Here is an 11,903-nt window from a genome sequence, read left to right as displayed (position 1 = left end):
GCATTCCTGATGATTATTATGTGCTTTTACCATATAATATTCACATATGCATGTAATGTGGTGGATAAAAACAATTCTCATTAGTGCTTTGAAGTACCTTAAAAGCATTAGCGAGAATTGCGTTCCAGCTGGTCCATTGTGCAATATGATGTAGCACATGCCCTTGTGTTTCTAACTCTCTAACTCCCATTGCCCTATAGATTGTAAGCTTGCGAGCAGGGTTCTCTTACCTCTCTGTCTGTATGTATTACCCAGTATTGTTTTATAAATGTTTGTTCCCAATTGTAAAGCGCTACGGAATTTGCTGGCGCTATATAAATAAATGTTGATGATGATGATGATGATGGACCTTTAACCAGCGTGACCTTGTAAAATCAAAGACATCATAAATCACAATGGCAGGATACTTGTTGGCCTTACCAGGTAACGTCTTTTTAACAAAACCTCTTTAGACATTAAAGTATTATTCAGTAGAGGTTCCCGCAACAGAATTTGGACTTGAGCAGAATGTCCACAGGTTGCTGTCCCCTTGTTAGCCCTTTCATGTATATAATATATATTATCAGGAGAGAAGGATATATTATTAAAAGCCTATTTTGGTTGTACAGTGAATATAATATTTTATACACCATTGCATCTTCCTTATTTTCATAGCAGAATTATTTTAAATTATATAGAGAATTGCAAAGCAATGGGCAAGAGTAACAGAAATAAGTATTTAGAATTATTTTTGCTCATCAAGTTATAATTTGTATTCAGAAGCAGCACTTTATCTACTGATGAAGTATTTACATTTTATACGTATTGTAATTATATCAATTAACAATCATTAGTTATTCTGTGCAAGTCAATCGCGGGTAATAGAATTTCTTTTTCTTCATCAAAAAATTTGTACAATAAAAAAAAAATCTACAAAATCAAAGATAACTGTATCCTTGTTTGTGATTTAACACTGCAGTGTAGATGTCTGTTTGGGAAGAGAATGCTAGAAGGCATTATTGTCTTTTCATTCGCCTTGCTTCTATATCTAAAACTGAAAATTAAATGTCAAACAATGTTAAAAGGCAGAATTATTAAACTAAGAACCATCTCTGTAAACAGCATCAGTTCATTTACCTTAAGGATATCGCTGTACGTATTCCTGGATTATTTTGCTCATGGTGCCTTCGACCTACTTGGAATTCAAACTTAACAATGACCTTGGTAAAGTCACAATTAATATTTTATTTTGTTTGCATTGCAAATTAGGTAAAAGCTATCTATTTTTTTTACTAATGTAATGCAGGTAACACACAATTAAAGAATTAAGCATCAAAATCAAGGAAAATAACATTTATATTGGGAATATAGTACGCTTGTGTACTGAAAGATTTCTAGTTAGATTCCATCTCTGAGCTTCCTGATGTATTAGGTGCTTTAATCTGGCTGCCTTATCTTTTTCTGGAAGGTGTTCTTGGAAAACATCCACGTCTTTGGCATTATAATAACTTCATACACTGGAGTAATGTTACCTACTAAAATGTGAATAGATCCATGCACATTATTATACACACACATATTGAGGTGGTGGTGGTAGCATGATACCCCCTTATGCCATCTTGCTGCCCCCTTCACTCTGATCTGTCATTCACAGTGCTTAGATGGGATGGATATTTCTGTGAGTTAGAGCAATTGGTGCCACCTGATTCTCTTTCGGCCGTATGTGCACGGCCCTCTCATTCAGCAAGGCTTTGTTTACAGTTGGCAAGTGGCACATCCGCGGAGGGGGACCTACATTCCAGTACTGGGGGGGGGGGGGGGGTGAGCTGGACTCTTGACAGGTAGGAACAAGAGTCCCGTCTGGGAGTAAGGAGTTAGGGGGCTTGGGAAAGCACTCTACTGTTGGCCCTACCAGGGGCATATGAGATAAGTGGACAGCATCACCTTTCAGAAATAGCTCATTGCATAGTGCAATTCTGTGTTGTGTTATCTCAGCTCAATAGACAGAATGGCTCATTTAATAACATTACATTTAGGTGTAAATTTTGCACTAAACCACAGCAACAATGTCTTACTTGCACAGGACAGATAGACGCTAATTGCTGAGGTTCACTCCAAATAATAGAGTTGTAGTAAATGAGCCCTAGAGGTATATTTACTAAACTGCAGGTTGGAAAAAGTGGAGATGTTGCTTATATTAACCAATCAGATTGTAGTTATCATTTATTTAGTACATTCTACAAAATGATATCATAGAATCTGATTGGTTGCTATAGGCAACTTCTCCACTTTTCAAAACCCGCTGGAAAACTCTCAGCTTGATACATTTACCCCCTACTTGGTTGCTATAGGCAACATCTCCACTTTTTCAAACCCACAGTTTAGTAAATATACCCCCAAGTCTCTACAACTCTGTCTCTTAATCCTCCTCTGGGCAGTGGCTCTACAAAGTCTGGAGATAAGAAACACAGACCCCTTATGCCTGGAGGCAGGATGAGAAAGTGTAAGTGTCCTTCCACTTTTTGTGTGTTCAAATAAAATAGATTATTAAATTTGTTGGACCTCTTGTATTTTGACCTTTCTAAGTTTCCTTTCATTAGACTGGAGTGTGGACAGTGGCATTGACTTTCAGCACACTGTGATCCTCTTACCATCCTCTAGTCCCTAGAAGAACAAGGCTAAAAGTGGATATCTGCATTCATAACATTTTACCTATCATAAGCATTTGCCACCCCAGTCAATTTTTTTATATGCAACTTAATAAAATGTATCAAATTCTTTAAATTCACAAATTTCTACTGCGTCAACCAGTGCCGGAGATTTCTGTGTTATCTTTAAGTCACCTTGATCCTACAAAAGTCTCCATCCCCACTACTATGCTTACAGTACTTCAATAACCATAAATCCCAAGATGCAGATAAAGTTAAACAACATTAAACAACGTTAAACAACGAGCACTTAAAACTCACCTCTTCCTTAAAGCCTACCATCCTTCCACCTAACCCATATTCCCCTCTCTCCTCCCGGTCCCTTCTCCCTCCCATATGCATCAACTGACTCCCTTTGTGCCTGAGTCTTGTTCACCCTCCCTTAGGATGTAAGCTCATTTGAGCAGGGCCCTCTTCCCTCCTGTATCCATACCTGTTCTTCTGCTCCGTCCTTACTGCATTAGCCTGCCTGGGGCCTCTGAAGTTTGGTATTTATTGTTTATTGTTCAGTAATGTCTTACCCTGTATAGTCTACTGTTTTGTACAGTGTACGGCGCTGCGGAACCCTTGTGGCGCCTAACAAATAAAGGATAACAATAATAACATTAAAAATAGTTTTGCTGGGATTGTAAATGTTTATGTCCATTACATAAATGTTGGACATCCCCTTTAAGAAGCCATTATTTGTTATGATCAGGGTATTGTCTCTAGTAATTGGTAATGGAGGATCATGCAAAAAGACTTGCACTTTGCTCTAGAAGTCTCCTCAGAAAGTGGCTAAAAATAGACATTTGCAGCAACAAACACAGCTGAAATATGAAGGCAATCCAAGGCTTTGGTGCAAGTAAAGTACAATCAGAGTATCTTTTGCACACACATGCAATTATGAGATTTTGACAAATGAAATTATTTAAACAAGATAAAGGGGTGGGGGTGGGCCTAATTAGGGTTGAGTTCCCTTCTTTGTGAGAGTACACATGCTCTTACCTCCTGCAAAAGGGCCTGTTTATTTAAACACATCTTAGGTGGTGGAGATCAAGCCTTAACCTATACTTCCAGTAGGATGCATTTTACTAGCCCCTGGCACCAGAGTAGCACACTGATAGTTTCAGACACTCCAGCCTTTCTGGAAAATGCACCTCTGAAAAAAAAAACCTGATGCTAGAATTTGTTACAGGATCTCAGATTTCAATACCATTTCTTCTTCATGTCTCTTTTGCAATTCTTTATTACACTTGTGACAGAGAAGCACCAGGCATGGGATGAGGGTAGAAAGGCTACTCTGTCTGAATAGAGCCAATTCCATGGAAATATTAGAATGATATAGTGACTGGTAAAAGTACAATTTCTCGGCCATCGTCCACTCATTCCTGCTTGTAAACGATATAGCATTCAAAAGAAGTTGTACTCTAACTGTGTCACACATCAGACCTGCGGACCAGCACACTCACCTGCAAGGCCATCTTAACAACATTATGGGCCACCAGCAAAGCAGTGCACCGAGGCCCTTATACACATATATGTAAAAAAAAAAGGTGTTTATATATATATATATATATATATATATATATAAATAGATAGATATAAATGTATATATATATATATATATATATATATATATATATATATATACATATATATCACTTTATTTTCAAATCCCCCTTAACTTACCTTTCAAATGCCCTGTTCTTCGAGTTTGATCCTCTTCTCTTCTTCATCACTGTTCTGCACTCCTCCGTGCTGTGCTCGCAGTGAATGTCGGTCATGATGAAGTCATCACGCCCAACATTCACTGCAAGTGCAGCACGGAAGAGGGGACCAGGGAGGGAGCCGGATCGCCACCTGACCTGAACGGTTAGGTGACTGCAAAAGTTAATTTTTTTTTTTTTTTTTATAGGAGTCCTGTCCCGGGCCCCCTTGTCCGCTGGGTCCCCGGGCACCTGCCCATCGTGCCCAGTCAGAAAGACGGCCCTGCTCACCTGCCCACGCTCCCTGAGCATCCTGCCGGCTCCATGGCACAGCAGCTCCCCCTGACACCACTAGTCTGCTTTCCATGACTGAACATGTGCAGACCCTGCTTTTATCACCTCCTCCTCTCATTCACTGGGAGATTAATTATCCATCAGCATATTTAAGGCATCTGTTCCACAGGTATGGTGCCTGTTCTTTGAGTCAAATTCCTCTAGCACTCAGATGTGGCTTTGTTTGTGCTTCTGTTGCATAACATTGCTTCCTGTCTTTATCAACTCTGCAGCTAACCACAGTGGTCTCCATATCTGCTGCAGATTTTTGCTACTTGTCTCCAGCAACTCTGCAGCTGACCACAGTGGTCCCCATACCTGCTGCAGACTATTGCTCCTTGTCTCCAGCAACTCTGCAGCTAGCCACAGTAGTCTTCATACCTGCCACAGATTATTGCTCCTTGTCATTAGCAACCCTGAAGCTAACCACAGTGGTTTCCATACTTCCTGCAGATCATCGCTCCCTGTGTTCTGGCAGACTCTGCAGAAATTTCCAAGTGGTCACTCCTTCTGCTGTCTTCCTGCACTCCTAATTTCCAGCAGCATTCAGACCATCAGGCCTTTTTCAGCCTCTATTGGATCATCACCTTTTTCCAGCCTCTGGGTTGTCTCAACTGGTCTCGTCTGATACTCACTCAGAGGACACACTTACTTGTGGGGGTCCCTGGCGGAAACCATCTGCCTTGTTAGACTCCGCACCTCTGGGCTGAGTAGAGCCCAGCCAGACAGGCTACAAGGATCCAATCCTTATAGTGACAGTGACAATCTGCATACATCCATCACAAGCTGGCTAGTAATAATGGAAGCACCAGCCACTTGTCTGTGCCTTTGCTGTAATCACCTTAACCCTAATAAAAATGTTCTATATGTATAGGCCTTGTTTTCACTTAGCATGTTTTTCAAGTTGATTTCACAATATAAATAGATTATATATAACCAACCTTCCACCTCAGCGTAAACCTATTCAAGTGGGAAGCCAAGAGGGAAGACAGGTGGTCCCATCCTCTAGAGTATGTCCCACTCTAATAAGCACAGCTAATAATGGATCATCCCTAGAGAACTTGATCCCAAGAGCCAAAAGTTTGGAAAAAAAGACCATCTCCAAGGAATTTTTTTATTATTATTATTATTATCATTTATTTGTTGGGCGCCACAGGGTTTTCGCAGCGCCTTACATAATACGAACAGTAGACCATACAGGGTAAAACATCACAGAACAATAAACACTAAGTACCAATGCTTCGGAAACTCCGGGCAGACATATGGAGTGAGGGCGGAGCAGAAGAGTCGGTATGAAGACAGGAGGGGAGAGGGGCCCTGCTCATACGAGCTTACATCCTAAGGGAGGGAATATAATTTCTACTGAGGCGCTGGGTGCAAAGCAATGTGTATACACCAACCCAGCTGTGTATTTGAAAACTATGCCAATCCGCAGGATTAGATGCTGATATGGGCCTATTTAAAGTGTAGAGAGACTTGTGCACCACCCCAGATTAAATATAGAGCATAAACTAGCAAGGGCCAGAAGTAAAAGCTCTGGTAAAGCCGCTTTCACTTTGTGTTTGTATCCTATGCCTATTTGGCTGAGAGCAGTGTGGTTAGCTAGTTCTGTGCTCAAATTCTGCAAACATGTAGACCAACCTTAGCTGCCATATCAATAAAAATTAGAACATTTGTTGATAAATTGTGTCTTCTAGTACATACATATTTATTAATATTCGCTGAAAAATATAATGTTGTTGTGTATATAATTGATCTAAAAAAATATTAGGCTCAAGTCATATTTGTAACATTTGGGCACTGTGAAAAATGTTGCAATTTAGTTTGTTTCACAAGAATTGAACAACGATTTCTCCAATTAATATGTTCATTTTAGACTGAGTACCTTCTAAAGGTCTGATGTACAAAAGTTCAAACCAGACACATGTAAAAATAGCGCACTTATGTCCAAATTGGTTTTGATAGTGAAGAACACATTAACTAGTATGCTTGATTTAACAAAGTATGCTCTATAATACCGCAGGTATAATCATCTTTCTTGTGTATGAATGAAAGTGAAAGTATGAATGAAAGTAGCAAAAACATTACTTCTAAAATACTCCCACAAAATCATATAATATATGCACAAGCGATGAAAAAGCAGCTTCAGAGGTCAATCCGCAATCAGCCAATCAGAAGCAGCTAGGTAGCGATTGTGACAGTGAACCTCATCAGTGTTTATTTGCATGAGCCCTAAGGCCCCTGCAGGAGGTATGGCTACTGACAGAGATATCTGCATCTCTATGTCGCAGTTATACAAACACACCCTTAGGGCTAGATTTACTAAGCTGCGGGTTTGAAAAAGTGGGGATGTTGCCTATAGCAACCAATCAGATTCTAGCTTTCATTTATTTAGTACCTTCTATAAAATGACAGCTAGAATCTGATTGGTTGCTATAGGCAACATCCCCACTTTTTCAAACCTGCAGCTTAGTAAATCTAGCCCTTACTGTATTCAGACTGAACTTAACCTCCTATTCCCTCCCACATCACGCCTCTCCAAGTGTAATGAGGTGCAAGTGTCAGATGTGACCACATCTGCATATGGATGTAGAAGTACACTTTTTTGTGGCCATGTACAGCACAATTTTCATATTTTATGTTAAACAAACAGGTGTACACCCAACTCAGCATGAACCCCTAAATGTCTCTCTAGTGTGTAACGTGGTTAAGAAACACATTGATTTGGAAACTGCAAGTACCAGATTTTCAAAACTGAAACATTTTGGAATACTCAAAAAACTTTAGAATAAATTTATCCCAAAGCTCCAAAAGCCTGATTGACTTGCAAAATTCCGTGAAGAACTGAATCTTGGTCGAGTTGCTCTCCACAACAAACACAAAACATACTTATCCCAAGCTTAAAACTAACATCATTTTACAATGTATACTTGGATACCCATCTTACTCGAAGTTTTCTCATGCCATTGATTTAGTCCCTATCTTCCTTTTGAGTGCCAACAAGTAACATTATTTACACTTATCCTGTTTCTGAGTCTCAGGACTGAATTATTAATAATTTGCATTTTGAGTTAAATAATTTAGTGGAAAATAGGGGTCATCCCTGAGAAAACCTGGACCCATTAGAGCCCTACCCATGCTGCATTAGCATAGCATTGTGCCTGACTTTGTCACTGTGGTAGGGCTTTTGCCTTCTGCTTTGTAACTTATCCATTGTGTGCTTATCTGTCTTTGTTGACACATCCTATTGCCTCATTTTAGTCACATCTCCCTTCACAGGCCTGCCCCAATACATCTCCTCCGGCTGCCCAGCTAAGAATGTACCAGGAAACTACTAGACGACTCCCAACCAGATCTGCACTATGGGGCTTCACTTCAGCCTTACTCTCTGGGTATTTCATACTCAAATATCTGAATAGAGAAAACTATATTTATTTTAACAGGTCACCATAAGAGCTAAAGCACCTTTATTGGATTCATCAGGCATCACCCCGCTTTTGGCAAGTACACATAGGCACAAAGGCCAATAGAGTTCTTGTAGTGTAGATGAGAGCTACTTAATCCACTTGATCCGGTACTTCACAGTCCAGCAGGACCTGTAATCCCCAGCCAATCCTGCCACCAAGTCCCTCCAACGATTCGCAGGCCCATGTTCTTATATTGGCTCCAGTTTCCACAGTGGTGTGTTCTCATTACATGGGGAACATCCTATCTAGCTCCCAGGGGTTTGTTAGAGGCCAAGTCTCTGCATCTCTGTCTCTTTATCCTCCTCTGGGCAGTGGCTCTACAAAGTCTGGAGATAAGGAACACACACCCCTTATGCCTGGAGGCGGGATGGGAAAGTGTAAGGTAAGTACAGTATGGGCATGTACACATAAGAGTAGCATGCCCCCTGGAGATGTACCCAGCCTTATAGTTCTGCTGAACAATCAATGCAAACACTGATCTGTGCTTTGAAACGATCCTCGTTCAACGCTGGAGTGTACACACTAATTCAATATCGGGCTGCACGGTCGTTTATCGTGTTTGACCCAATGCTTGGCTGAAAACACTGTAGTGGGTACCCAGCCTCATTCTTGCAAAATATCTGAAAAAGTAATAAAATAATAAATACTGAACTTTTTAATGTTATGGATTTATTTAAAGTATTTAAAACTGGTGTAAAAGAAAATGGCAGATGACAACAAAAATGTTTGGCAAGCACCGACATAAAACATGTTCCAGTTCTTCATTAAGCTTCAGGTGAAAAAAATCTCATCCTAACAAAATACAATGAAATTGTCATGTAAGCAAATATACTAATAAAATGCTTAATAAAAAAGCTTTTGAAAATACGGAGTGCCTTTGTCTACACACTATACTTCAATCAATTTACAATATGTTGGTTCTTCAGCATAACAGCCCCAAGGAAAGGATTACACCCAGACAGCGAGGGAAAGGGTTAATGGAGTGTGGTACATATGGGAGTGTCCATTCTGTGGGTATGAATGGAAGACATTGAATGAAAAGCTTGAGCATAGGAAAAGCCGGTATCAGTCTGTCTTCAGGAGTTGTATTTGCTGCCATGACCACACTCTGTCAGTGCTTTGCCGAGCTACAGACACACATTGCAGTGTAGTCTAGTACTCACTGATCAGCATGAGCATCCCATTCCCCAACCTAGAATACATGCCCGGCGGGGAATGAACTCTCACAGCACCACCTCCTCCTCCAGGTCTGTGTACTGAGTGGAGTTGTATCCTCCGCCCCTTGACACTGTCTCCCTCCCTTCTCCGTGTGCTTCTATCGCCGTGCACTTGTTCCTCCTTCCGTGAGCTGCTGCAGCCCCTCCTGCCGCTGGCCGAGCCTTCTCCCCCGAGACAGGGAGCACAGCAGTCAAGTGCCGTGCACCCAGGGATACAGCAGTATTAGCCGCCGGTGACCGGCTCCCAGTGCTGGTCCCACTGCCTTCCCTCAGACTCCACTGATATGTGCCAAAGGTGCCGCAACCCCTGAAGAGAGCTCTGCATCTGGGAACATGCCTGGCTGGAAGAAGAATATCCCCGTCTGCCTGCAAGCAGAGCAGGAGCGAGGTAAGCGTGCTTGCCTGGGGGAGGTCAACGCTGGGGGCTGAAGCTGGAACAAGTGGCTGTAACTTATGCTGAAGGCTGTTGTCACTCATTCTAGCAATCAGTGCAACCATGTATAGAGTGTCCAGATGTGTGAATTTCTGGCTCCCTTTGCAGTACATTATATGCTCTATATGACTGCTGCTAATGATTGACATTTTCCCGATTGAGTGAGGGTTAGGAAGTTGTCCTGGCGTAGAGTGCTAGCTGGACGGGTGACGACATGGAGCTCAGGTGTTGATCTTTCCTGTCATCTTGTTGTGGCACATCTTGTTGTGAATGGATGCTAAATCCCCAAAGAACTTTCCTGAGCTCTTTGCAATGCCCAGGTGATGATTACCAAGTATATGATGTCACTGGCTTATAGTTGTTTTATGTTGTTAATTTAAACAAGTAATCAACTATTGTTTGTTTATACTTTTTGTTAACTAGTAGGAGCATTTTCTGTCCATTTTCATGTACTCTTTTAATTGCTTAGAGCTGAAAACATGCACTTTTCTTTAATTCTTCCACACTGACCAATGCAGTGTTACTAACTTGTTAATGCTCTAGTACTTCATTTCCCTTTTCAGAAGGCCTCACTTTGAATGTCTGCATTACCTATAAAGTAAATGATTTATATGAACAGGGAGTTGTTGGAATAGATGTGAATTGTTACTGTTTTGGTGCATTTGCAATATGCTTTGCCCAGGGTTTGTGGAGTTGTTGCTCCTTAAATCACAGCTAAGTATAACTGCTGTGTACACAGTACAGCTATTGTCAAATACTGATGTTCCCATATAGTTCTTCTAATAACTAATGTGGTTTTTTCTTGTTTTAACTTATGATGTCATTAAACACAATATTAGTTTAGTGAATTACTAAAAATGTAACTGTCAGCCATATGAATATAGCTATATTGGCCAAAATATATACTGGCAGATTATTTGTGTAATTTTCAGTTTGTCATCAGCATGGAATAATGGAAGATTCGCCACAGTACGCTTGGTCATTAGTCACTGTTTTTTTATGGCGTTTTGTTGGCAAACAGATGTGTTTTTACTATATAACTACTTTACATATGGAATGCAGCATTGGATATCCGTACATCCAGTACTGAAATGAAGATTATTTCAGCCATTCGAGGAATATTTTACAGTGCTGATGAAGGTAACAAACTACTACTTGTCTAGGGTTACAATCTAAGATAGCAGACCCAGACTTAATAACCTGTAAGTAGATCTTGGAAGTGCGTATTACAGAGACAACTGTGTGGTGTTTAAGGAGTCATTCTAGTCTAAAATGCTGATTTCTTTCTGAGTCTTCTGTATTGAATAAAACCAGTGTCTGAACTTTTGGTATTGTTTCAAAGAGTTGTCGCTGTAAGTTGTATATAATGCTGATTTTAAATACTGACAGTAAATGTAAATCCAATGTATAACATCCATAAATTAATGATATTAAATCTGTTTTATTATTCTATTATTTTATACATACTTTCCAGTGTCCCTGTTAGGGTCATTAGAATAGAAGTAGTGTGTGTTGTTGTTTTTTGTATGAAAACAGTGTTGGTTGTTATTGATATACTTTTCTCTAAAATGGTAGTGGCAAATTGACTGACTAACATGTAATTCCTCTCCTGACTGAGCTGAATATTTGGGTCTAGATGTTAGATAGAACACCCTGATTTTCCACTAAAAATAATCATTACCTGGCGTATTGTGACTGTCCCACTAGACAGCTTCGCATTATTAAATGTGTGTGCTGTTCAGCTTTGCATGGAGAATGGCTATTCTGGGGTGCCAGAGCTTTGCAACTGCGAAACATAAAACTTTCTCCCAGTGTGGGATTAAATATTGGAAAAGTAATTGTGGTCTATTTCTATTTTTTGGCTTCTAGAAGTTTCTTTGCTGAAAAGTGTGCTGTTGTTGTCAAACTATGAGGACAGCGGCGCCCCTATGCCAGGGTCCTACAGTTAGTGGGTGCACACTCCAATCAGTCCTGTTATGGCTTCTTGTCCCAGAGATGACAAATAGGATAAGTTCTAACTTGAAAATGTAGTGTCAGTTTCTAACCAGTGTGATGACCTGTGCTAGAGACAGCATTGT

The 11,903-nt window shown here is 40.4% G+C and overlaps 1 protein-coding gene across 1 annotated transcript in view; it reads left to right on the top strand.

The window, feature by feature from the left end:
* The first annotated feature begins 9,447 nt into the window (after window positions 1–9,447).
* The window catches only part of GRIP1 (glutamate receptor interacting protein 1), a 473,755-nt gene continuing 471,299 nt past the window's right edge, over window positions 9,448–11,903 (top strand). The window contains exon 1 of the mRNA XM_075209477.1: window positions 9,448–9,780. Coding sequence (XP_075065578.1) covers window positions 9,726–9,780 — 55 coding nt within the window. The 5' untranslated portion in view covers window positions 9,448–9,725. The remainder of the gene's footprint in view (window positions 9,781–11,903) is intronic.

This window comes from Mixophyes fleayi, chromosome 4 (genome assembly GCF_038048845.1).
Source record: "Mixophyes fleayi isolate aMixFle1 chromosome 4, aMixFle1.hap1, whole genome shotgun sequence".
NCBI classification, from domain to species: Eukaryota; Metazoa; Chordata; class Amphibia; order Anura; family Limnodynastidae; genus Mixophyes; species Mixophyes fleayi.
This window is presented reverse-complemented; position numbering and strand designations above follow the sequence as displayed.